The sequence below is a fragment of the Astatotilapia calliptera genome, chromosome 14 (genome assembly GCF_964374335.1).
Source record: "Astatotilapia calliptera chromosome 14, fAstCal68.1, whole genome shotgun sequence".
In the NCBI taxonomy this organism is placed as follows: domain Eukaryota; kingdom Metazoa; phylum Chordata; class Actinopteri; order Cichliformes; family Cichlidae; genus Astatotilapia; species Astatotilapia calliptera.
The window spans coordinates 19,703,626-19,731,094 of NC_137435.1; the positions used below are offsets into that span (position 1 = coordinate 19,703,626).

At 44.2% G+C, this 27,469-nt stretch overlaps 1 protein-coding gene across 3 annotated transcripts; it reads right to left on the bottom strand.

Moving 5' to 3' along the window:
- On the bottom strand, positions 1-26,508 carry mettl16 (methyltransferase 16, N6-methyladenosine). 3 transcript variants are annotated; one of them, XM_026192173.2, is made up of 10 exons: positions 26,459-26,482; positions 25,461-25,597; positions 14,708-14,895; positions 13,595-13,735; positions 12,311-12,426; positions 11,968-12,110; positions 8,323-8,392; positions 6,759-6,848; positions 1,260-1,433; positions 1-1,165 (listed from the first exon to the last, which is right to left on the bottom strand). In XM_026192173.2, exons 2-10 carry the CDS (start codon positions 25,586-25,588, stop codon positions 545-547), a joined length of 1,671 nt encoding a protein of 556 aa, XP_026047958.1. In that variant the 5' UTR covers positions 25,589-25,597; positions 26,459-26,482; the 3' UTR covers positions 1-544. The 3 variants fall into 3 exon arrangements, with proteins under 3 accessions (XP_026047958.1, XP_026047956.1, XP_026047960.1); XM_026192171.2 differs by lacking the exon at positions 26,459-26,482 and adding an exon at positions 25,816-25,960; XM_026192175.2 differs by lacking the exon at positions 25,461-25,597 and having other exon boundaries at positions 26,459-26,508.
- Between the last annotated feature and the right edge of the window lie 961 nt (positions 26,509-27,469).

Genomic DNA, 27,469 nt, shown 5'->3' on the forward strand with positions numbered 1-27,469 from the left:
TCTGTATAAAAATGTAAATTTATTCCAAATATTTTTGCAATTTATAACACACAATATGCAGTGTTGGGTGATTCCATGAGTATATCAGCTATTGGCAAGGCCAAATGAATCATTGGTTGGAGTGTTCGGAGTAATTTCCCTGAAGATTCCAGCTCAATACAATTAACTTGTAAAGCTCAATTGGTGACTAGCGCTACAAGGTGGTGTCTCCTTACTTTTGTTGCGATAGAGATTCTTGTTATGTATGATGGTTTGTTTGTTGTACGGTTGACATGAAGTATAGTATATTAATAAGTATTTTAATTAAAACAGGTGATTTGGATTTTTTTTTTTTTTTTTACAAGCTTGTGTTTTTTCAGCGGGGGGAAAGGAGACTTTTGCCTCTAGAATACAAAATCTTAAAAGTGAATTAAAAGAAACAGCCAATACAGAATTGCCTTTCAGAAGCTATACAAAATAAACTTCCCAACACACAGCCTAACATTAATCATGTCTAAAAAATAAAGCTTTTAATTTTTGAGAAGAAAAGATCTCGACTTGCTGATCAGGACTTTGCGACAGTCTTTAAAAGTGTGTTCTTCAGGTAAGTGCACAGCTGGTTCATCAGGTCTCTGTTCAGACCCTCCACCCAGTGCATCTCGATCACTACGTCACTCTGCTCCTGGATCACGTTCAGCAGACACTTAAACAAGAAGTGTTTGACAGTGCTGGGGCTCACGGGTTGTTTCGAGGGCGGCTCGCTCGCTGCAGCAGGTGTTTCCTTCAGGTCTGCTTCCTGCCCCGTTCCTGTGCAGGTAGAGGACTCCATGTCCACATCCTCGCCTGTTACTTTTTCTGGGGCCTCTTTTTGTTCCCCAGTCATGCTCTCTGTGACTTCTTTACCCGGCTTGTCTGCAGGCGTGCTTTTGCTCTCAGCGTTCTCGTTCTGGCTGCTGCTGTTTTCTGCGGTGGTCAGTTGGTTTTGGGAGGTCAGGCATGTTTCTGGAGCACCTGCGGTCACGGTGGTTTGTGAAGTGGTTCCGGCACAGTGTGGCGCCCTGGGGAGCTCTCGCAGCTGACGTGTCTGTTCACGTCTCTTCTGACGCCCGTGGATCCAGGTGTTCTCCACAGCTGTCAGAAAGAGGCTCTGCTCCTCCTTTTTGCAAGGCACACGTTTGTGCAGCACCTGCAGAGCCGCACACGTGAGACAGTTGGCCAGTGCAGTCAAAACTTCAGTGAAATCTATTATACATAAAACAATGTTCAGTAGTGAAGCTCACCCGCAGCTCACTGAGCGTCTTCTCGACCAGAACGGTGAGGCTGTCCACAGGGCTGCGGCACGTGCAGCCTAAAGCCGAGGCCTTGGCTTGGAGCTCCTTCAGTCCCGCCTCCGGCATTGTGAACGACAGCGGCTTCCGGGCCTTCTCCAGTTTACACTTCTTACTGGGAGGGGACTGAGATCATACAAAGCCAGTCAGACACCGTTAGACAGCAAGCTGTACTGGATATTACTGAGGACAGGGGAACCAGATTTGAGGATACTCAAATCCACACAGTAATAAGTAGGGATGGGTACCGGTATCCGGTGCCATTATGGCATCGGTTCTGACATAAACGGTAGTAACCAGACCGAAAAGCACCACACATTTCGGTGCTTTTTTTTTTTTTCCTGAGATGTCATACACTTTGGATTCTAGCCAATCATTTTACCTTTCCAAGGACAGTAGGCGGGCCCACTACGTACGTTCTTTTAGAGCAGAGCTACAGATTAAAAACGCCCAAGGCAAAGCGGTCAAAAGTCTGGCTGTACTTCACAGCAAAAGATGCAAACTCAGCAGCCTGCAACAAGTGCTTTAAGCTGATACTGTGCAAATGAGGTAACACCTCGAATCTGATGAAACGCCTGGCAATGCATAGCGTTTTTTATTTAAAAGCTGAGAAATGCACCGTATTTGATAGCTTGCTGCGAGACCTCACACCGAGCACATCTACTGCGGGTGTGGTGCCTGTTATCGGACGCGGAGTTAGCAACATCCCCCAAGAACCCGAAGAGTAGAGTCCTGGCCCCTAGCCCTGCCAGTGTAGCAGAAATGATGACGGATGATGATGCAGCAGCAGCCGTTCTTCTCTGCGTGAGTAGCTTAATGTTGTTCGTGTGTAATTTACGTTGAGTAGGCTAACCACGTTATTAAATTAATGCATGTAAGGTGAACTAGCAAACACCGTTGTAGTTACATGCAGCTGTATTCTTGTTTGATGGCAGATACTCCCTTCACCCTGGCCAGAAAGCCTAAAACGACCGAAGAAAAAGTGGACAAAATTCATAGGGAAGTGACAAAATTTATAGTCAAAGATCTCCATCCATTTTCAACGGTGGAGTCACCATAAAAAAAAAAGACTGCTAAAAATAAAAACATAAGAGGTTTTTGGACAAAGTTTGTGTTCTCCATTCTTTAAGCACCGGCACCGTTTCAAAAGTATCGGATGAAACCTAAACGATACCCATCCCTAGTAATAAGAGACAATGAACTGTATGAGTTCAGAGCACAGCTGCCAGCAGGGGGCAGTGTTTACACAGTGTGAGCTGTTTCAAATCCTTTTGGCAAACTCAGACATCTGTAAAGTCTTCAATCAAGAACGCACTAATAGTAACGCACTTCTTTCTGCAACTACAGGAAAATGTCATTTCATGAATATGCAGACAATAACTGTGTTATAACAGCACTGAGGGGGACATGCAAGGAAATATCATGCAACAGTCTACATCAGGTGTGGAGGAACTCCAGGCCTCGAGGGCCAGTGTCCTCTAGGTTTTAGATGTGTCCTTTATCCAACACAATTGATTTAAATGGCTAAATGACTTCCTCAACATGTTTTGAAGTTCTCCAGAGGCCTGGTAATGAACTAAACATTTGATTCAGGGTGTTGACCCAGGGTGATATCTGAAACCTGCAGGACACCGGCCCTTGAGGTCTGGAGTCACCCACCCCTGGTCTGCATATTGTAGACCAAACTGGATGTCAAAGTTAAGTAGCTCCGTATCACAGTGCGACTTGTAGTCGGCATTAAATTTTAAAAGGATCAACATCTGTGCTGCATTCAGACAGTTGACCTTTAAGGAGGAGGAAAACTGACATTTTACTGGATTGAGTCTTTTTCCTTTGGCCTTCAGAGTAGCTGCACTGTCCTGCTACCAACACTAAAATCTGCTGAACACTTCCTCACATTTTGTACTCTCTCGTCCTTACTCTTTAACCTCTCAGATACAGTTTTTGCTCATTTTAGGCCTAAAACGATCTTGCGGAGAGGGTTGGAGCATTCCCCAGCAGTCGCCCATTAAAAATACTACATAAAATGAATGGCATGAGTAAAATGATGCAGTTATATCTCTGCATCAAAAACAAATCTAAAGAGAAAAAAAATAAATGCAGAGTGCCACAAGAGGGCGCTCAAATCATGCAAGCTGCACCTGAGCCTGCAATAAATCAAACGGAAATTTTTAATTCCCTTTAATGTCAGGCTATAATGGCGATGTAGATCATCACCCAACTGTGTCGGAGTACTGAGGCTCTGCAGCAGTCATACTGCAGCCGACCTGTGATCGCTACACTCACTGCAGGCTGGCTTAAAGCGGGGAGACAGCGGGGGTCTGCGGCAGTAGTGAGGCAGCAGACAGCATGGCCGACTGACCTACAAACAGCTGAGGGAAGGAGCAGAGGGTGACCTTCACTCTGCTGCACTCGCCTGCTGTCAAGTTTCAGCTACTCTCAGAGTCACTGAAGATTTTTATTGTTGCCTGTGAGTGATGTTTCATCATTTACAGTTCCTCAGTGATAATCGCCGAATTTGCTGCACATTCAAGAAGAAGAGCAGAGTTGGTGCTCACTCCCTGTCTCAATCATCTATTGATTTTTAGTTAAAATGACGGTGCTTTTAGATGCATATTTAGAGGAGATGGACACGTGTAATTAATGGGTTGACAATGAGCGCTGCCTTGTCTGGCTGCTGCTTTTATTTCTTATTGTTTGCCTCAGACGTCTCTCCCTCTTTTCTGCACGCTCTGCAGCTCATTGTGCAAGGAAATCAATAAAATCCATCAAGCCAAACCTGTCTGTTCATAACCGAGCATCCTTGACACAGAATCTCGCACACACACGTGCACACACAAACAGACTTACAAATGAAAGAACACAAAACCCACATTTAGAGTTTACATACACACCTCTCAACTGAATCCCATCCTCCTCTGACTCCTCTGCTCTTTCACTCCATTATTAATCCCACTTACCCACTACAACCTCACTGCATGCCCTCTCTCTCTCTCACACACACACGATTTTTAAAATTAGAGTTAAAACCAACAAGAGCTGTTCTCTCCACATATAATGATGTTCAATCATCAATCTTCACCTCCTGAGTCCATGAACACACACACACACACACACACACACACACACACACACACACACACACACACACACACACACACACACACACACACACACACACACACACCATAGAGAAACAAACTGCTGCCAGTCTCACCTGCAGGCAAACTGTAAATCATACTCTGATCACCCCCCCCCCCTCCTCCCAACCCCCCGATTTCCGTCAGGTCCCCAAACCCCAGCTTGGATTCTGGACTTTCCTGATCCCTCCTCCTCCTGCTGCTACAGGCTTGTATGAGCAACAGTGGGCCTCAGGGCTTAGATAAAGCCTGGCAGTCGTCTCTGTCTACAGGTCCTTTTATTCTGTCGGCCTGTGCTGGATGTGCTTCCTCCTCTTTTGTCTGCATTCAAAAGGTCTTTCTATCTAATGTAGTTTCCTTTCAATTCACTACAACCCCTGCATTTTGTCCTCTCTCTGTAATAAGATTGAATCTAAAAATAACAACAGCTCGTATTATTTCATATGTTGAAAACGGTGTGGATTTGTGTGTACTGGTTGGAAAAAACAAACGAGGGAAGGGTTGTCTATGCGGTCTTTGGTTGTATCGGACTACAGGAGGAAGACAAAACTCAGTGAAAAGCTAAAAAGACTGGGATCAAGCTGACGCTCCAATCAAACAGCCACGGCTAGTTTCCAGAGTCAAAAGGATAAATTAGAAAATAACTAAACTGTTTAAAGGGGACTCATTACACTTGATTCCAACTCCATAGTACTCTAATCTAGTAGAGTAGCTTTGCATTATTCACAGATGAAAATAATCCTTTATACTGAGCCTCGGTTCAGCCTTTCAGTTCCATCCTTGGTCTGTTTCTAGTTTTCTCCTGACTGGCTGAACCTCACAAATAGTAGGTCTGAAAAGGGAAGTGGAGCTGCTTTGCTAAAAAGTCAGTGCTATGTTTCTGAGTTGACCATATTAATGATATCTGCAGTCAGTGGCATCACACAGAGAGAGTGTCACTGATGGTGGGGGAGACGGGTGTAGCCATGAAGCTGCAAGGAGTAGAGATAGTAAAAGTAGATGAGTTTGAATACCTGGGATCAACTATTCAGAGCAACAGAGGTGAAGAAGAGTGGGGAGGGTGGAGACAAGTGTCGGAGGTAATTTGTGACAGGAGTAAAAGGGAAGGGTTACAGGATGGCAGTGAGACCTGCTGAGATGTGTGCACAAAAAGACAGGAGGCTGAGCTGAAGACTGACCAGAATGGACAGGAATAGTAATGAATACATCAGAGGAATAGTGGATATACTGGACAAAGGATGATGAAAATGGAGGAGGTAAAGACGAAGACCTCAGAGAAGATTCATGGATGTCGGGATTAAGGACATGCACAGGGTTGGTGTGACAGGAGGATGTTAGACAGAGGGTGAGATGGAAGATGATCACAGTGCAGAAGAGGAAGAAGCTCTCACTGACATCATACAGATCCAAGTGTTTAAAAAACATAAACACGTCTCCTATCTTGTTTTTTAGACTGAAGCTATTTCCAAATGAGGGAACCAAATGAAAATGACATGCAAAAACAACAAATAAATAAAATTGACCAAAAATCTATTTCTTCCTGGATTAGAATCCTTAGGAATCCTGAGGTTTCCACTACTTCAATAACTGTACTGCAAACATTTCTGGTTACACCAGACATGAATTAAGTCACCACGGGTAATAATGAGGTTAAGTAGGTCACAGATCATATATGTCACATATGTTTTAGTCTACCGTTTGACCGTGAACTTCTGCTACGTAACCCCACATGTGCTCGAGGGGCTCTGCCTGTTGATGATTTGGAGCAGTGTGAACGTGGAGGATGGTATCTGGAGAAAAATTAGGCCAATCATTCTGCTCAACTGCTTTTTTGCTGAAAAACAGAAACAGTCCACCAAACAGCCCTCTGCTTCACCTGCATTTATGTGTTTGATTGACTTCATCAGCACTGCAGCATCATTTCCAGATCTCTCTCTGCAATGCTTTCATGTCTGTTTAACTCCAAATCTCACCCTCTAATCCAGACACGCCTGCGGTACAGTGTGCGCGCACAATTCTGCCCTGGCGACTGTTGCCTGGCTACAGCATGTTAGAAATCACATAAACATCTCCCCAGAGGACGGAGTAAGTGCACATAATGGAACGAGGCTGCAGGGAAAGAGGATCCAGTCTGGAGAGGGACAGAGGTGGTGCATTATTGAGGAGAGGGTTTGGAAACATCCAGCAGCAGAGCAAAATGTGCTCCTCAGAGCTGAGCAGGTAACCTGCTTTTATATGTAATCCTGATCCTGGTAATCCTCTGTTACTGACATTTAACAACAACAACAACAATAAATCTGTACAAACTCACCGGAACAACCACGTCGTCATAGAAACTCCAAGCCAGTGCCCACCGCATGGTCCGCCCCTGGCAAAACTCAGTGTGGGTCACTTTAGGCACCTGAGCAAAAACAGAGAGGAGTCTGGAGTTAACAAGTGCACAGCATGAAAACACTGCAGTACTCTGGCGACCAGGCTGTACCTGAGATCATCAAAACGATAAATTCATAAAGAAAATACACCACAGAAACTGATCAAATGTAAAATATTTGTTGGAAAGAGAAAAAGTCCAAGTCACGCAAAATACATCTCTACAAACAAAATTTATGATAGTTAATTTAAACTAAAAATTGAAACTAGATGTGAAAAAAGAAACATTTTAAAATAAAAATGTTTGTGTACCATCGCTGAATTACACTGAATCGCAGGGAGGAGTAAAATGATTTTAAATGGAATAAAGAGTGCAGGTGTGAAAACACTCTTAGGTGAAAATCTGATGATCATTTATGGCTAAATACAGAAAAATCCAAATATTTTCCTGCAACAGAGGCTTGTCATTTTATATCTACACGTATCCGTCTCACTATCAGTATTCAGTTATTTTATCCAAATAAAATCCTTCCCATAGCACCGATTCAATATTTTGTTTAAAACAAAACCCATCATTATAAAAACATTTGGAGTTTCTGTGCTGATTGGCAGCTGTGACTGATTGGTGTGTGCGGTATCTGCGATCAAAACTAACAATTTAGGAATTTAGTCTTTCTAGAAAGCAGTGACTGAATCTGACAGTGTGATGTTTTGCCAGTGTGACCTTTGGCTTCACGTCTCTGACAGTATGTGAGAACATAAGGAGGATGTGGGAATCCACTGTGTTGCTGTCGGGGTTTTCTCAGAAAATAAGAGGAAGTCACTTATCTTATATGTCAGAGGTCAGACAGCTCTGAGGGTGAGATGAGTTTTTATGAGTCACATTTGCTAAATTAAAAACACAACGAAAACTGAGGACACGCTGGAGAATGACTCAAGTAATTGGTGATGAAAGCATTAGCATATTAACAAGCGCAGGTTTCTTTTTACACATGCTTCAGAATGAAGCCTTCTTCCTGGATGTTAGCCAACGCTGCACTCACTCTGATGAGCAGCGACACCCTGGAGGAGGGTTGAGGGGTGGCAGGTGCGGGGCGGGGGCCGGGCGGTCTGTGAGATTGGCGCGGTACTGCAGGCCCGCAGCAGTCAGGAGTCATGTGCTGGGCTATTAGTCAGGCTAATGACGCTAATGCATGTTAGCTACTGAGAGGCGTGTGATTCAGTCATGCACAGCAAACAGAAATCAGCTCATTCATGGCTCGTTTGTGAGCGTGCTCAGCTGGTGCTGGTGATTGCCTCCTTTAAACATCAATACATAGGAGAAAGGTAGCTTGGGCGACGGGGGTGTGGCAAAGATTGTTTTAACAAGCCCTGCAAGAAGCATCGTGTCTCTGCATGAACAAACTGAGATCAAAGCTGTGCCTGCTTTGTAACTCTCACTGATTACCGTGTTTGCGCATGTATTCGTAAATTTCTCTTTGTTCTGGGTCTCGCTGGCTACTCACCCCTTGCTTCCTCAGCTCCTCTTTCAAAGGTGCCAGGCTGCACTTCTTTCCCAACATGCAGCTGTACCACCTGCAGAAAGGAGAATCCATATTAACCAAACTGTGTCTGTTGGAGGTGTTAGTGGCCAACAGCCGGGCGTGAACCCTCGAGCACAGATCAAATGAGGAGAGGGGGAGTGCTCAGGGGAGCGACACAAAGTAAAATACGAGAGGCAGAAAAACATCCTGCAGCAGAGGAAAAACTGCTTTGAAGTCATCCCGTGGTGGACGCCTGATCAATAATCACTGCTGTGTGATAAAGACGTGAGGTTGGACTTGATCAATGAGCAGCAACATCCAGCTGGGGCAGGCGGAGGAAAGAAACACATCGGGGAGTCAGCCTGGAAGGACGGCTGGTCAATTTGACAGAGGTAGTCAAAACATGTGTGTGTGATGTTTTTATTAGGGTTAGGGTCATCATCAGGGTTTCATTTTATCGCCTCAGCTCTTAAAAACTGGAGCAGACTATTGTTCCAAACCAGCAAACTGCCAAAACTTCAGCTTTTATAGAGGCGCTCAGATTTGTGGATGATTACTTTACCAACTGCAGTTGATAATCTGTACCTGGCTGCTACTTAACCTCTTAATTCCTATGGAAGCAGTAAGGAGGTGCCAAGTTATTCACAGGACTGTAAAAACTTCCTACATTTCAACCTGATGCACACCTCACTAGAAATTCAACTTGACGTAGTAATCGACGCAACCCATACAGGTTTTATTACTGGCAATGCTGTCACCCAGTTACGTAGGCTAAATCGTGGGCTCTACAGATTTGTATAAATCAGACATAAGAAATGTTGGAGAAGTCAATCATTTTCTATCTGTAACAGAGCTCGAAAAATTCACCCACTCCTTCATGGACTGCTGCAATGTTCACTGCTTGGTAGGGCTGCACGATTTTGCATAAAATGAGAATCACGATTTTTTTGGCTTAGAATTGAGATCACGATTCTCTCACGATTTTCTTTTCCAGTATAAATATTTATTGCACTTATTAACTGCACATCAACTTCGTAACAGTTGAGACTGAACATAAAAACAATAAATAAACATAAAAACAACAAATGTCTCACGTTTTGTTGTTGCCGCAAAATGTTGTACTGCTTGAAATTCCGTCTCCACCGTTGCTCGACGCTGCGTGTATAGAGCAGGTAGTGCAACAATAGAAAAATAGTTGCGGGACGGCACTGTGTAGCGTTTGTCTAGGGTGTTGATCATTTTCCTAAATCCCTCGTTTGCACAGTGTTGATGGGAGCCATATCTTTGTCAGGTGATAAGTGATAGCCTCCGTAATTTCTTTGTGCCTGCGGGAGTTCGACGTGTATAGGGAAGCGCTGTATAAGGTTCCCGTTATTGATGTTTGGGTGGTTGACCCGGGACGGATTTTCTCCTGTCACTTTCTTGTCATCCCTGACGTGCTCTCCGCTGTTTTTTCCCTGCTAATTTTAGCATCACACGGCACAGCTTCTGTATCACGTGGTATAAGGCTCCGCCCTTGTCATTTGTTGAGCAGGAAGAGTGAGCGCTTGTTTTCATGCAGAGTACGTCCCGGATCAAAATGCGGTACAATCGTCGTCTTTTTTTTTTCTTTTTTTTTTAAATCGTTGTCATTTGGAAATGAAATCGCACATGAGTATGAATCGAGATCGCGATTTTCTAACGATTAATCGTGCAGCCCTACTGCTTGGGTCCCAGCCAAAAGTCCATCTCCTTAAAAAAAAAGCCAGCTCATTAAAAAAAAGTCCCAGGATTTGAATAAAAAGGCCAGTACACTGGCTACCTGTCAGATGTAACATTCAATTCATTTGAAAGTTTTATTAATGACTTTTACAGCCTTACATGGCTCCTATCTACATTACAAACACTAGGACAAACCCTCCCTACAAGCGTTTTTTGCCATGCCTGTGGTGCTATTTTGTTTCCCTCCTGTATTTATTACATGCATTCATCTTATTTGAGAAACCTGTTCAATTTGAAAGCAAAACCTAAAACTGCGAACCTTGGGTTTGACATTTACTTGGAATAGCGTAATGTGGTAGTCACACACAAAAAAATAGAAATTCTGGACACCGTTAAGTTGCGTACGTAGGTTTTGTGACTGGCTCCCCCATTAAGGAGGAGTTCATACAGACATACATAAATACTCTATGATCATTATAGTGAGATACTAGCAATTTGTGAACCATTCAACCATCTCAACATCTTTTAGTCTTACTTTCCTTATTATTATAATAATTATTATTTCATTATAATATAGAAAGCTTTTAATAGACATGTACATAGATGCAGTTTCCTAAAGCTCTGACTTCAACTGTGTCAAACCTGCCTCCTGACTGTAGTTGGCTAAAAAGCTCCTGTAACACCCAAATAAAATTTAATCTGACACATTATTTAACTTGTGACTGACAATCAGTAAGGACACTGACATGTAATCATGTTAAAGAGGCATGAGGACAGCCAGGGCTGAAGGGGTATTGAGGAGCAGCCCGTCAGCCTCAGGTGACACGATGAAATATTTAACAGCTCTAATATTCACAGATGTTCGCCAATTTTGAGCACAGTGGGGAGCAACGCCCAGGAGAGATCCCCGAATGCACCACCAGCAGCCTCTTCGAGAAGAGCGCAGCTGCATCAGCCTCCACTTTCAGTCTTTTCTCTTCTGAAGCACTCACACGTGATTACAGTCTTATTACCAGAGACGGTAATTTTCATATCAATGGCGTGATGAATTAGGAGCATTACCTCAAATCTAACCGCACTTTTGGATATTTGGCTGAAAGTTAAACTCGCCTTATCTGACAGTAATTACCCTCTGGTGAAAAGAAAGGAAAGAGGAGCAGAGCGGGGCAATGGGGGCGTCTCGAAGGACCAATCGGAAAAGGCTGGCAGTGTTTCCATGGACACCTGGAGGCTCTCGTGTCCCAGCGTGGTTTTGGGAGTGACAGTCGGCTCCGGTTGGTTTGGCCGGAGCCTCAAACCTGCGAAATGAAACCCGGCTCGCTCTGACTTTTAGTGTAACACTGCCACACAAGAGCAACTAGGTGTTAACTTCAGTCCCACTCAAGAGTGCTCATCTTTCCACTCTGCAAACACACACACACACACAGTGCTCCCTGTAGCAGGTGTGACACGTCTAATCAGTTTTAATAGCACCACTCTGCAGCTCCCTCTGCCCGGGTCTCGCTCGGCTGCCTCGGTGACAGCCCCGTAACGAGGGAGGGTAAAGCGAGGGCCGCCTGAGACACCCCCACCCATCTATCCGACCCCTCCACCCTCACCCTCCCAAACACAGCTGTTCCCTGTGGGCTCCCGGATACAGCACAGAGTCAACGTGTGCCAAAATCATTAAAGCAACTGTGGGTGACAGCTCCATCAATGTGCAGCAGCCCATCTGCCCATTTCACCTCTCCGAGTCTCCCCTTCACTGCAGCCATTTAAAGCTCTCCAAGCCTCTCCAGAGCAACTACAAGTGCAGCACTCATCTACATCCACCCGCCAATTTAAATATGTGGCTGTGTTGTAATGACGTTTGTGTTTTTACACACACAAATACGTGTGCAACCTTTAAAAAGAAAAGAAAAGAAGAAAACAGTCCTCTTTCCTCACCTAAGGCGCTTCTTGAGCTGCAGGCTGTCATGAATGATCCTCTTGACAAACTCCAGTTCTCCGCCCTCTGCCATGATCTCCGTCACCCCGCCCGTGTTCACTGAACTGGGAGGAGGTCGGCGTGAGTTTCTGGAGTTTACCCCCTGGAGAGGGCAGCAAGACAGACAGAGATTACAATAAAATCCTATTAGAGCCCTGTTACTAAAACGTAAACACACTGTGTTTGGTGCTGGAGCCTCTCCGGTCAGTATACGAGTGCATTTACTGTCAATGAGTCAGAAACTTCAAGGTCAAAGCAGACAACGCTCCAGAATTTAAACTACTTTTAAACGTGAACTTTTACCTTTGCTTCCAGCTGGTTGGCGAAAAATGGAGGGTTGCACATGCAGAAGTCGTACACCATTTCTGTCTCTTCTTTCAAGGCATCCATCAGTAAAGTCTTCTGAGGAACTTTGACGACTGAGGAAGGTAAAATAAATAAATAAACACTAATGTGAGACAAGTGTGTAAAAGCTGAATAAAATGTATGACTGTCAATACAAAATGGGACCCGAGTCACTGTGTGCTGCACTCCTGTCAGCCACAGATTTGCTGAGCAGAGACAAGTTTAGTCTCAGCTCAGGCTAAATACGACACTCTTCCAGCGAGACGTCCCTGTTTTGTCCGGCTAAGTGTCACAAAAAGACATCCTATTTACTACAACAGGAAACAAAGCATTTTCGAGGCAGGATATCGAGATTTTGGCAGGACTTGCTGAAATATTTACAGCAACAATCAGTGATCAAATTGCACAAAGCAGCCACAGCATTAAAAATAGGACTGGTGAAAATATCTGTTTCCTGCTGGAACACTTTGGGGTGCACGGTCTGCAACCTAAACATTGCTGCAAACCACGTATACCTTTCATGGCAGTGGCCTCTCCGAGCAGGACATCAGCACACTGCAAAAATTGCTCAGGAACAGCACAAGCAATACAACAAACCTGCTCTCCAAACTCCAGAGGACCCGGTGGAACATCTGTGGGATCTGCCAGAACAAGCCTGCACCATGCAACCTACAGCTTCTTAATTTTTGGCTGGTCAGAGCCGCTATAGCGGCATCATCTACAATCATAAACAATGACCACTAGACGCACAGGAAGCCCCCGAAAAACTACCCACTGGCCCTGCAAACCTCATCATCTAACAAACCAATCTGTCTCCAGGCTGTATCAGACCCACAGGTAGAAGGTGAAATCCAAGATGTTCCGAATTACACATCATTCAAGTCAGACTGGACCTTTGATGATATCTGATGTTTAAACCTTTTCATCACTATCACATGAATTATGACCAGAAAAGTGGGATCAACCTTCATCCAACTGAACATTTGTGCAAAATGGTTTTGTTTTTATTTCCAAAGTCACGCTGACCTGACGTGACCAGTAGCTTGTGGTGGCTAATGGTAGCTGACTTCTTCCTGCTGTCATATTAATCCACTTCTTAGTAATCACAGTATCCTGGAATTCATCCTCAGTGCTGCAGCTCACACATAAAACATCATCTCTGAGACAGTGTATGAGAGTTCCAGCGTAGTAGTATAATATCTAAAGATGAAGTCACCTTCACATTGAGTAGATCAAACGCACCTTTGACCAGGTCGGACAGGTTGTTCTGCTCCACGTTTTTGGTAGCATAGTCAAAGCAGATGTCGTCCACCTCTGTGGCGAGGAAGTACCAGCCGTTCATTGTGGCTCCCAGTAAGGGGTAGATACAGGACGCCCCAGTGCCTGATGAAAAACACACACACACACACACACACACACACGTACGTTACTGGCAGCCTGACAGTGATGTATGTGTTCACAATGATGACTGATCATAGCTGTCACTGAACAATATGAAAATGTGCCGCAGTGTTTTTGTTGTCTTGAAGGAAGGAGGTCCCAAAGTGTGACATGATGCGTTTCTAAAGAATTATCTTAGACTTGGTGGACATAATGGTCAATAAATGTCAAATCCAGCAGCTATTATTAAATTATTCCCATCTAACAAGAACCAAAGCCACATAATTCAGTTGAGATGGCCTCGGTTAGAAGTGGAAACACCCAGTGGTGATCCATCAGCAGCAGACAGCTTCAGTGGGCTCACATAAAGGTTCGGGGTCACCAATCAGTGACCTGAGGAACTACAGAGGAGAAGCACACCTGCAGGAAAACACATTTAAAGTCAGACCTTGTTTTCTCTGAGCGACAGAATGAAAAACAAGTAATGACGTGTGACTGGGGATCAGGCTGGCGAGTGCTGGGAAAACTGGGAATGACTGGGCTCATTTGCTGGAAGTGCCAACTGACATTTCAGGTGCTGTGCCGAGCGGCGAGCCACATCAAGAAAAAAAATCAGAGCAGCGGCATTAACATTTAAATCCCCCCCGTCTGTGGTTATTAATGTTTAAAGATGTGCTGCTGGGGTTTGCTGCAGCATTTAAAGGAGAAGCACGTTCATTTTACACAGATGTACAGGTACTGGTGAGAACTGAAACACATATGCATTAGAGTGAAGTCTGACACACTGGGTCAGTGCAGATGACCTTATATTTTGAGTCTGACAGTGAGTGATGGAAGTGCAAATGACCATGTTTGAACTAAGTTAAGTAAGTGACTAAGTAAGCCTGATTTCTCGTCTTATAAACCAATCAAAGCAGCTTAACTAGACTATCACATCACACGTGCGCTGAAGGTGACTGAAACTGGTGGCCGTACCGATGTCAATGCCCCTGCGCGGCTGCTTCTGGCCGTCAATGAGGTCCTCCACCCAGTGGATGTAGTTGAGGCGCAGGGGGACGGTGGGTATGAGTCGCTCCAGAGGGATCTCGATGGCCAAACCAAAGTCCTCCTTTAACAGGGTGCAGGTCAGCGCTCGCACCGCCTCCGGCTCTTTGAAATTCACTCTGAAGAAAATCAGAAATGCGACTAAATGAGTAAAAGGTTTCAAACTCAGAGCAGCTGTGGGAATCGGACTTTATCTGACATACGTCATCTGTTGCTAGGTGGTGAAATATGCATCCCTCTACATCGAGAACTCACAAAACGAGCAAGAGACAGACGTTTTAGACACCAGTTAAGTCATGAGTGTGAATAACTGCGAGTCCTGCTGATCACAGTGAGGGTGAAGTCTGATGCGTGGAAGTGTGGCTTTGAACGCGGGTGTGCAGTTCATCAGAAAACTCCTTATTTCAACAAAAATTTTAAAAAGTTCCAACTAGGTCTGAGGGATATATCGTAGTAAGGTTTAAAGGCTTCTTTCTACAGTAGCAGGCGCTGAAAAAAAACTCTTCTTTCTCTCCACCTGAGCTCACGGTTTACAGAGTCGTGGATTAAAGAAAACATCAAAGTAAAACATTTGCATTGAGGATTTTTTTCCTTTTATAGTTGAGTTATTTGATGAATGGTTTTCGTCCTAACGTTACATCCTATCTGCAAAAGCTGTTTCTATTCACCTTCTGTTTGCTAGAAGTACCCAACTAGAAAAAAGCCAAAATGACTTGTTTCAATCAGAGAGGGAATGAGAAGAGCCGTACTGATGCTCCGTATCAGATGAAAGATTATTCTAAACTGTGAATCATGCATGGCTGGTGGAAATTAGCTTAACAGGTCCACCTTTCTGCTCTTCACCTTCATTTAATCCTGAATAAAAGTGGTTAACTGCTCCTCACCGCCCTCTCCTCAGCATTTGGTGAGTACAGCACTTCCAGTGAGTACCAGTGGGAATGGTGACCGAAAATAAAGCCAAGCTTGAAAGAAACTACAATTTTCCTTTAAGGATAATTTCAATTTAGCTTCTTGCTGATCCTCTCATTTCACCGCGTGGCCCATCTGACAGCAATTTACCAAACTGCTCTTAATACAGCACTTCATTAACCTTCAGCTGCTCCGGCCTCCTGCAGCTCCCTGCACTGAACCGCATTACTTCACGTTATACACACGCTCGCGCACGAGAAACAAAAGGGAGATAAGCAGCCCATCAACTCACAATCCCCTGCTGATGACAATGAGTTTCACATTTTCAACACAACTCAGACCTCCCACTTTTTATTCCCAGTTCTCGGTCCCAGTCGTTCGGCTCGCCCGTCTTCTCCTTCTCGCCGTGTTTAATGATTTCAGCTGTCACACAAGCAGGCAGACAAAACGAGTGGGCGAGATAGGTGTAATTAAAGCTTTGCAGAGTTCTTTCGCACCTCGGCAGATGCAATTAGACGCATCCTCGCGATGCGAGCGTCTGGCACCTCGCAGTGTCGGTGTGAGCATATTCCAGCAGAAGAAATGCACCGAGTGATGGTGGAAACGGCTCTGCGGCTTCAAAAGCAGGCAGCCGCTGATTGTGTTTTCATTGTCGCCGTTTTCAGGATTCAATTACACATAAACGGCTGAAATGTTTTGCATTTCAGTTTTGACGTCCTCACATTAAATAAAGAGTCCATCCCAGCCTGGGCTTTTCAGAGGTCAGAGGTCAGGGGGATGACCAGAAAACCTCCGCGTTTAAGTGTGGGTGAAAATCCTGCAAGGTCCTGCGAGTTCTCCGAATGTGCACCGTTTAGTCATCACTAAAGGATTCATTTTAGACTTAAAATACCAGGAGTATGACAGATTTGACAAACCATCATCTTCAGAAAGAGGTACACAGCAGACCTGGACCAAGTCGGGATGTATGCATAAAAATAGGTTCTGCGACTCTGACTTGGACCAAGTGTGGGAGGTCCAGTAGCTCCAACACTGAAGTGCACCACGACAAAACTACATGCTCTGGCTGTGTGCAACTCTTTTATTCCAACTAACTGAACTGACCAACAGAGATGAGAGCAACATAATGTGGCAGTATGGAAGTCTTTTTGACTCCACTGTGTGTGGATGACAAAATAATAACACCATCTATGTTCACTGTGAACCTTCACTTCACATTTCTGTCACTGGCTACATAATCTCCTTTGAAAATGGCAGGAAGTGAAGAAGAGTTCTGTTTTCCAGTAGGTAGTATTAACTGGACTTATGCCTCTTTTCCACTACTACCATCTCGGCTCAACTTCAAAGACAGAATCAAGCTGAGTGGTGTGGGTACCAGTGGAAAAGAAGCAACAGGAGAGCAAGAGCCAATAAGGCAAGAGTCCCAACTTTTGAACTTTATCGTATATTTACTGCTGGTTTAGTGACTGTTATACACAGTGTATATTATTGTACAACTTGTACAGCACTTTGGTCAACTGTGGTCATTTATAGAACCTTTGACTCGACACCATCAAATGTGGCAAAATAGGAACGTGACAAGTCAAAAAAAGAGCGAACCTTGGACAGGCCTTTATTCGATGTGCAGTTCTCCAGGAGTGCGGTCAAATAGGTTAATTTTACTCAGGAAGGCTCCTAACTGAGGGAAGTGACCGAACTATAAGAGCCTTAATAAAAAGCTCTTCACGGGGGCTAAACACTAAGGAAAAGTCCTTCAGTTCATCCTTTATTACCTCCATTAGCAGAGAACACACAAAACTATCAAAGAGGTGAAGATGCATTTATCATTTCATGGTTTTTAATTTTCACTAACAACTTGTTAACCCACAGCTGAACTATGAACATCACACTGCTCTACTAAAATCAGCTTCCTTTAGGTGCTTCTTTTCCTCCTCGTTTCCTGTCGTTTCTTTGCTGTCAGGGGTCTAATAAAAACAGAAAATGCCACTAAAATATTTCTAAATGCATCTTATTTCACTTCTCACAGAACTCTGCATCTTCATTCAGGTGGCAGCAAAGACAAAAGACCCCTGATGAGGCGCAACGCACCCACACGGCCCCACATCAATCTTAGTCAGTGTCTCTACACCTAATGAACACACAAGGTTAATGGTCCAGTTGTGAACAGCTGTTGACCTCTCACAGAAAGCCAACACCTGCTTCTTCTGAGCTGCAACACAACTGCAGATGACCAACCAGTGAAGAACTCTGCACTTTAAAAACAGCCCCGGCTAATGAGGGTGAAGTGATAAATCAGCATAACGCTCGCACGTTCCCAAAATGAAAGCCGGCTTCTCTCATCTGTCCAGCGCACAGAGATTCTGCCCCCTGTTCATTTCTCCTCTGAGGCATCATTAGATAAGGATCAATATTCAGAGAGGGAGCCAGCCCTCTATTTTTAGCTCTTTATATGTGTGTGTGCAATGCAGACCGATCACTCCCATCAGCAGCACTGCAAATGCCACATCTCCATGGCAACCCCACCTACTGAACAGATGAGGAGAGCACGCAAATCCGGCCACGCTGGAGCAATGGCTGATGCCAGAAGCAGCGTGAGCGTGCCCGCGATTTACAGGTTCACCGTTGCGTGCCTACGCCGTTAACGTGGTCGACGGGATGCGACGTGGGACAAATCTGAGCTTAGAAGTTGTGACGAGAAGAGTAGACGACATATAAAAACAGCACCGGGAGGACCGATGAGGAGTCTAGTCGTGTTTTGGTTGCATTTGACTTAACCGAGGCGGAGAGGAGGTGGAGAAAGAAAGACAATTTAAGTGCTGAAGGGCAGTAAAGTTCTTGGCTCAGGTCAAAATGTGGAGGTGAGAAGGCGTTTAGTGCTGAGACAGACAGCAAGCTCCATGATCAGCAATAAAGCACACACACACACAAACACACACACAGACACACACACGACCTTCACGGTGCTTCAATCTGAGTGCACTGGGACATATTTTGTGCTGAATTGCAGCAACTTCTCTCACGTCATGAGTTTTAGGGGGGTTTTTTTTGAGTCCTCACAAGAGCAGCAATAAAAGAGTCACAAGAAGCTCACCGTGAATTTAAAGATAACCTGCTTATGAATTTCTCTGAGCGCGTTTTGTTTCATTTTGCAATTCTGCAGATAGTCTGATATGAAACAATGCATGTAACACTTATGTTTAGCAGAGAACATCTAGGGAAAGGTGAGTGGAAGGAAGGAGGGAAGGAAGCCTAACACGCCATTGTTAGAGTTATATACAGTTCTGTAGAGACTGTATATGAAAGATGGATGTACTCCATAAGCCCCCAACCACTGGTTTGAGGACTCAAGTTCAGCACTTAGGCTGGAGCATGAAGTGACCACATTTGGACGACAGAGTGAAGCGCTAACATGGCCATCATGCTCGCCGTTTCCTAACGGAAAAAAAAAAAGACGCCGTACTGTGCTTTGGTGTCGTTATAACCTGACCCCTGAAGATGTGCTGTGGTATCCAGCACCAAGATGTCAGCAACAGATCCTTTAAGTTCTCTAAGTTCCACGGTGGGGCTTCCATGGATCATATTTGCTAGTCCAGCGCATCCTACAGATGCTTAACTGGATCTGGAATTTGGAGGCCAAGTAAACACCTCCCCTTTTTGTTTTAGTGGCAGAATGCATTAGCCTGTTGAAAGAGGCCACAGCTATCAGAGAGTACCGTTTCCATGAAAAGGTGTACATGGTCTGCAATAATGCTTAGATAGGTGGTGCATGTCAACATAACATCCACATGGATGGCAGGACCAAATGTTTCCCAGCAGAGCATTGCCCAAATGATCACCCTGCCTCTGCCGGCTCGCCTGCTTTCCATAGTGCATCCTGATACTAGGTGTTCTCTGCAGCCATGCAGCCCCATATGCAACGAACTGTGAGTCTCTGTGTTCTGACACCTTTCTATCAGGACAAGCATCAACTTTTTTGGCAATTTGAGCTACAGCAGCTCGTCTGTTGGATCGGACTTTGCTCCCCATTTGCATCGCTGAGCCTTGGCCACTCATGGCACTATCACTGGTTCACCATTGTTCCTTCCTTGAGCCACTTTTTAAATAGGTACTGCAGACCGGGAATACTCGACAACAGCTGCAGCTTGGGCTCTGACATGTCCCCAAGCCACAATTTGGCTCTTGTCAAACATGCTCAAATCTTTACGCTTGTCCATTTTTCCTACTTCTAACATCCTCTTTGAGGATGAAATGTTGATGTGCTCCCTAATAAATCGATCATTTCTTACCGAAAAGTGGTTCGTTTCCCTGATCAGACACTAAAATGAGCGGTACAGGTGCAAGATCCATGTAAGGTTACATTTATCAATTTGCAGTGATCAGAGCTGTTAATTATTGGTTCATTTCCAACCCCCATTTCAGGAATCTGTTAAATAATACATCTTTGAACAAAACTGGTGTGAAAATTGAACATTTTTTAAATTAAATCTCACCCGAGCTGCTGAATTTTTAATAACCATTCATGCCTCCTAATCCCACCCTTCTATCTGCTTGATCAGAGCCCCCCCTTCTCCTATCAAAATCTGGAAAAAGGCCCGAAACATTTAAAATATTTTGGGGTTTATCTTCTCCTCGCTTCACTTCCAGTCAATTCCACCAAATTCGTGCTGCCTCTGGTCTGAGCTCTCTTCTCTGCCCGCTGCTATCAGTCCGCTCCACTGACGATCCCTTAATGAGGGGAGGCATATCTCCCCGGAGGATTGAGTGAGTGTCTCCCCAAGATTACTCTCATCCCCCAACTCGGTGCTTAAATACTTAAAAACCCAGAAGATGAATTCATTGAAAAGTACAAAACCGCACTAATCCCTCCGCTGATGGAGCGACAGGCTGACGGGGAGGAAGAACCAAATTCCTGCAGACGGCTAACCAGAAATCCAGAATCTCTCCAGTCGTCACATGTTTCAAGCTGCCTTAAAAACTTGTCAGTGACTCCTACAGAAATTTTAGGTGTCGGGCAGAAAAGAAACAAAATATCAGATTTTTATTTCATTAAAAATAAATAAATAAATACATCACAGGACATCCTTAAGCCTCAACAACATGGCCATGAGGTAAGCCTAAATGACTAAGACACTGTTCACGTGCATCTGTTCACAAAGAAACCCCATCTTCAGCCGTCTCCCATCCACTGCAAGGACTCACCCGACAGTGGGGCACGTGAAACCACCAAGGTCTCACGCATCTGCTCGGCTTTAACCAAAGGCTCGGTTCACCTCCAACGGGCTCTGTCCAGCCAGCAGTGCAAACGCCCTTGAAGTTAAACATTTACTTCTGTATGAAACTTGTGGAAAATATTATTTTAGCCATAATCCTGCAGGCCTAGTTATAACTCCATAATTCTTCTGCTTATATCCCATTAACTGCAATGCCTCATGAACATCAGTGTGCCACAGACGCCCCCTCATTGCAGCTCGTCAGTTTCATGACCAAATACTCTCTTCAGTCCAAATTAACCAATGGCACACGCCAACATGCTAATCTAATGATGCGTGTCCACACGACGCATCATTTCGACACACTCCATTCGCTGTTTAATAGCACATCTCGTCAAATTTAGACCTTCCTTTCAGTCTGCTTGTGTTTATACCCAACTACTGTATCTAATTATGAATAATTAGATGGCTCTCTCCTTCCAGCCCATCCCTGATTAAGGTTCTGTTGGAGGTTTCTTCCTGTTAAAAGGGAGTTTTTTCTGTGCCACTGTCACCAACAGCTCACTCGTCCGTTCATGAACTATTGGAGGGTTTTCGTGCTAATCTTTACCCTATAACACAAAGCACCTTGAGGCAACTGTTCTTAATCAGTTAAACAGTGTGACTTTCACATATTCTATATTAATATCTGATATTCATGACACCTGAAGTGAAAAACTTCAAGCCTTTCCTTGTTTTCATCAAGATGGTTACTGCTTACAGCTCATAAAAATCAGAAATCCAGCACTGCAAACAATTAGATCATTAATTTAGACTTTGATAAAAAAAATTATTATATAACACAGTTTAAACAGATCTTCTAGCTCTGTGCGCACAACTGCAATCACGAGTAAGACTGCTGACTTGACGATTATCGACACCCTCCACGAGACGGGTGAACCACAGCAGGTCATCACTGAGAAGGCTGGCTGTTCAATGAGTGACGTATCCAAGCATATTGATGTTGACTGGAGAAGAAAACTGAGGTAGGATCCGTTGATTCAAGAATATTACGACACTAAACACAATCACCAAGTAGCCACTGATTTTTTTTATAGACCGACTTGTATGATTAAGCCACTAGTTTGCGGTGATTAAGTGGCATCTTATTTTATCAAGCCAAGTGTGTTTAGTGTCAGTTGAGACGATTTAATGCAAGTTTTCTCTCCTCATATTATCTGAGGATGGTGGTGCTTGAGATGAGCCCTCTTTTTCAAAGGCGAGCGGAGGGCCGCCTGTTTTTTAAATTCAAGCGACCAGTTCTTCGTGTGTGTGTGTGTCCGCTCACATCGGGTCTTGTCACAAAAATCTCACACGTAAGCAGGAGAAGCTGTCGCATCCCCTGATTGTCCAGATATGATTTTCATGCCGAGCGTCAAGCTCGAACACCGCCGCCTCATTGTTTGTCATCTGTCCGTCTGTCAGGGAACCGCAGACTGATAATTAACACCTGTCACACGCGGACATCGAGTCGGGTTTTACAGTGTGCCCACGCACACTCGGTCCGCTACAGACGGCCCACGCCAACATGTTCGCAGCCACAGACAGATGTTCGGACTCACTGCAGTGACACTGCGTCCGCATTCATCTGTGCTACCTGTTTAATGTAAACAAAGGAGAAGTCCAACAATGACTGGCAGCTCTTACACTCGCCGTCACTCAAACGTTAGTCGTGTTTTATTTGATATCTCAACTAAAAAAACAAAACCTATGGTAACATAATTATCTGCTCTAAAGTTTAGTAATCAGCCTCTTAAAAGGGGGAGTAAATTCACTCTTCTCAAAATGAAATTCTTCCAATTAGTGGAGAAACAGGCCGCAAGGCTTTGTAAAAATCCTGTCAAGCAGACACACCTATGGTTTCAATGTGAAAATCCTATATCGCTGCATTCAGAAGATTGATAATGTGCAAGAGTTATCAGTTTTAGTTAACAGCCGTGCTCGTTGTAGTGAAACAATGTGACAGTTGGTGTTAAAACGGTGGCACACAAATAAAATCCCCTCCAACTTATCAACCCAAAAATCTAATAACATTTCCCACAAGTCTACATTTTCACTCCACACGTGCTCTCATAATTAAAAATAAAAGCAGAAGCCCAGACATTTACCTTGATCTGTTTTGCATTCATATTTATTAAATATCAAAAGGTAGCAATTCGCTGGAATTGAGTGCATCACAGCGAGCACTGAAGGGCAAACGCTGGATGGAAACCACAGAACGAAGCGCGCGCACAGCAGAAACGAGACAGGAAAATCAGAGATGGAGAGCTGCAATCATGAGCTCATACTGTTTGACGTCAACACCGCCAATCCCACCAGACGTACCCTTCCTTTGTTCTCCAGCCTGCACTTTTTCTAAATTTCTCAGCAGCTCGATCTCACTGAGCAACACACAGACACACACACACACACAAAATCTGTGCCCAGTTGGAGGAAAACACAGGAAGCTTGCCGGCCTTCTTTGATTGGCACACTAACCTATTTCGAGTTAAATTGTGGGTCTGGTTGAAACCACTCGTACATGCACAGAGGACAGAGTGAAGAGGAAGAAAATTTTTGACGTTGGGCCCATTAATTCGTCCAGGTTTCCTCCTGCTGCTGCCAGAAGCTGAAAGAGCGTTAACCAGCAGAGCGAGTCAGCTGGGTCATGAGAGGAGCTGAATGTGTTCCTCAGGGCTTCAATTAGTGCAAACTAGGTAGGTACCGTACAGCTGTGGTCAGAGGTTCACATTCACTCATCAGCTTGAATGCCGTGGTAACTTGGGGGTTTCAATGATTTCTTTGAATTGAAGCACGTGTCTTTAAAGATTTTACAAAACAAGAGTTTGGTGTACAAGTTTGGATTTATTTGATTTTGTCTAATCCATGCAGGGTTGAAAGGATTCATACAGGCTCAAATATATTCATACATTCCTGTTAATATTTAGTTTAATGTCCCTGACCAAGTTGCACCTTAGCCAGACCCTTTTGGTAGCCATCAACAAGCTGTTGGCGTAATTCTGGCTGGATATTTGACCACGCTTCTTGGTAAAAGAAGTTCATTTAAAATATGCTGGTTTCCTGATTTTTAAGAGTAATCCACAAATGTTCAAAAGGGTTGATGTCGGGACGTTGGGAAGGCCATTAAAGAAGCTTAATGTTAGCCTGCTTTATCCATCCCAAAATCAATTTGGGATCATTGTCCTGTTGGATCACTGAGCTGTGTCCAAGTTAAGGAGACTTGAGGTTTTCCTCCTCCTTCATTATTCCACTTTGTTTACTATATCAGCACCACCACCAGCAAATCAGCCCGGGAGCATGATGCTACCATCACCGTGCTTCACAGTGCGTACAGGGTTCTCTGATTTACTTCTTTTTTTGTTTATTTATTCACATTTTTTCCTTTTTTAATTGGCTAGTGGAGCAGTGAAGAGGGACAGGAAACAGAGAGGGGAAAGACAAACAGCAAACATGTTGCAAACAGCTCAATCTTTGTCTCGTTTAAAGACCATAAAACTTTTGGCTTGTCCGTGTGCAAGGCTGTAAATTTCATTCAAGCTTGAAGATGTCAATTTCGAGCAGAGACTTCTTTCTTGGTCAGCACCCTCTGACTGTGGACAGCGATGCTGATGTTCCTGCATTTTCCAGTTTATTGCAGTTTGAGCCTTAATGGTTCCTGGGTTGTTCTTGTTCGAACTGATGATCTCGCAGTTGTTTAGAAATGCCTCCAAGAGACATTCCCAGGTTGTTTTTAAAAAAAATATAATTCTTATTAAATAATATATTTGGTAGAATACAGAAGTCACTGTTATAAAACTCGGGGTTTTCCTGCATACGGGTACAGCAGCAGCGGTTTGTCTGTCAGAGGGATCGATTCCCAGCTCCTCTGGTTCAGCAAGATGCATCCATCAGAGTGAATATTAGATAAAGCACCTGAGCACAGATAAAACTGGTGCATGAATGTGTGTGTGAGACTGGGTGAATGACACTTGGCAGTATATAAGTACCAGCCCATATAAAAATCTTCGGTGCCAGCTTAAGCGAAAATCACCAGGACCAGAAATATTTATAGCCCTATGTGGGGTTTAATTTACTCAACAAGAAATCTTTTTTTGTTGTTGTTAACAAAGCAGCCAACAATCTTGTTTTGTAAGGTGTTAACTGCACTCGGACCAGTTGGCTTGTTGTAAATCAGGAAATCTCTGAAATAAGGAGGAAAAATGCAAGGAGAGGAGAAATCTCGGGCCACAGACCCAGAGGATGTCTGGGTACGCTGGGAGGGGAGGAAAGGAGAAAGAAAAGGAGAAAGGAAGGCAGCAAGGAGACAACTCACTCTCAAGATGCAAAGATGCATCACACTGTTTGTTTTCATTTTCCAGTGAGGTGCACAATCTGGAAGTACTGCATGTAAATGTGTGCAATTATGAAAGAAACTAGAGTGGAGATTATTAGTGCCACGGATCTCTCTCTCACTCACACACACACACACACACACACACACACACACACACACACACACAGAGCGGAGGACAGTCTCAGGTACTTACATAGGTTTTCCCGTGAGGCTTGTGTGCACGTGCTGCTGGAAGTCTGGATATTTGGATGCCAGATAAGCGAAGTCAGGTGGTTTGTCCTTGTAACGGTTCCGAGGATGCATGGACTTATTCAGAGCCATTATTGAGCCCTGATGGTGGACATGAGGTGACATCAACAGTGCTGAACTTTCACTTTTGGATCACTGACATCGGCAGTGTAAACAGCAACACTAAGGCTGCACGAGCGCACACACAGACACGGACACGGACTCACAGCAGTAAAAGTTGATGTTAGACAGAAAAACAAATGTCTGACATTTTTAAAGGAGCACAGACAGACGGGGTTAGCGGAGCTGCCCCTGCTTACCGTCACAGAGCTCAGCCTGTAGCTGCTAATATTTCCTGACCTTCGCTTACTTTTTAAAGCGGAGAAAAACACTACACAGATCACGTTGCACAAACGTTTTCCCACTTTCTGCAGCTCACTTCCTGTACGCCCACGTCACATATCCACGTCGCTGCGCGTTGACGTCACCGAAACTGTGCTTAGCTTCGAGCCTCTACCGGTAAAAGTTTTTTTTTGTCTGTTTGTGGGGTTTTTTTAGGGAATAATTTTTTATGTCAGTTTTATAAAATCACTTAAGTTTTGTATCGATACATTTAAATTCGATTAAAAACAAATATAAAAAAATAATTAAAATAATCGTGTTTAGCGTTTTCATTATGTTCAGTCCTGAGCCCTGGTCTGTTTTACGTTTCCCGTGTACCGTTTTCCCCGGTTGCTCCTTACCGTCGTGCACATTTGGTTCATATTGATATGACAGCATCACACACTTGCTGCAGATTTCTTGGTTGCACGTCCCAAAGGTGCTCTGTTGGATTGGCATGCAGATGCCTTAGTATAGAGAACGAGTCGCGGATGATTTGAACTTTGTAACATGGCACACACTGTGGGTACACATGGTCAGCAACAATACTCACACAGGCTGCCGTGTTTAAACAATGCTCACCTGGTAGTAAGGTCCAACGTGTACCAAGAAAACATCCCTCACGCCGTTACAACACTACCAACCTGAACTACAAAGCAGGAGTGCTCTATTTGAATCCACGGAGGATCAGACCTGTTCCCGTCTGAACTCACCTTCTGACCAGACAATGTTTTCCAGTCTTCTGTTGTCCAATTTTGATAAGACTGCAAATTGTAACCTCAATTTCCTGTTTTTAGCTGGCAAAAGTGGCACCAGGTGTGGTCTTCTGCTACAGCACAGATGGTCTTTTGCTTGCCTTGGTTGTAAGGGATGGTTTGAGTTATTGTTGCCTTCCTATGTCTCTTTTGACATACTGACACATCTGGATACTTTCTCTTGTTCAGACCATCATCTGTAAACTCTAAAGGTGTCTGTGTGCGTGTGTGTGTAAATCCCAGCAGATCAGCAGGTTCTGAAATACTCAGGCCAGCCTGTATAGCACCAACAACCATGCTGCATAATTGTTTAAAAAAAATAAAATAAAAGGCTGATTGCCTGCCCCCCCACCAATACCCATCTCTCCAGAGCCCCTTGCTAGCTTCTCTAAAGAAATAATCAGGTGACGCAGACGTAGATTTTCTTCTTTTATTATATCGCAAACAATAATGACATCCAGGTATATTGTTAACAGTTTGCTGTGTGAAGAGTGAGACCATAGTGGCGATAACATCATGAGCTCTCCTGTAGGAGCTTGTTGTGAAGTCTGAAGTCCTCGTGTGTGGTTCACAGGCAGGTTACAGAGGGCCGAGGGAAACGACCCACAGACAGTAAAAAGCTGTCCGTCGGTCCCTTCACACACCAGACCAGAGCAGCACAGGGATTGCTTTGGACCTGCGAATGTCAAAAGGGGATTTTCCCAACACTTGCATACATTGTCAGCCATGTTGTAGGTTTGCTTTTAGTCTTTTTCCTTCTTTTTCCCCCTCCCCCAACCGATTATTACAAAATAAACAGAACGCACATCGTCCTGACCTCTGATCATCACCTTCCTCC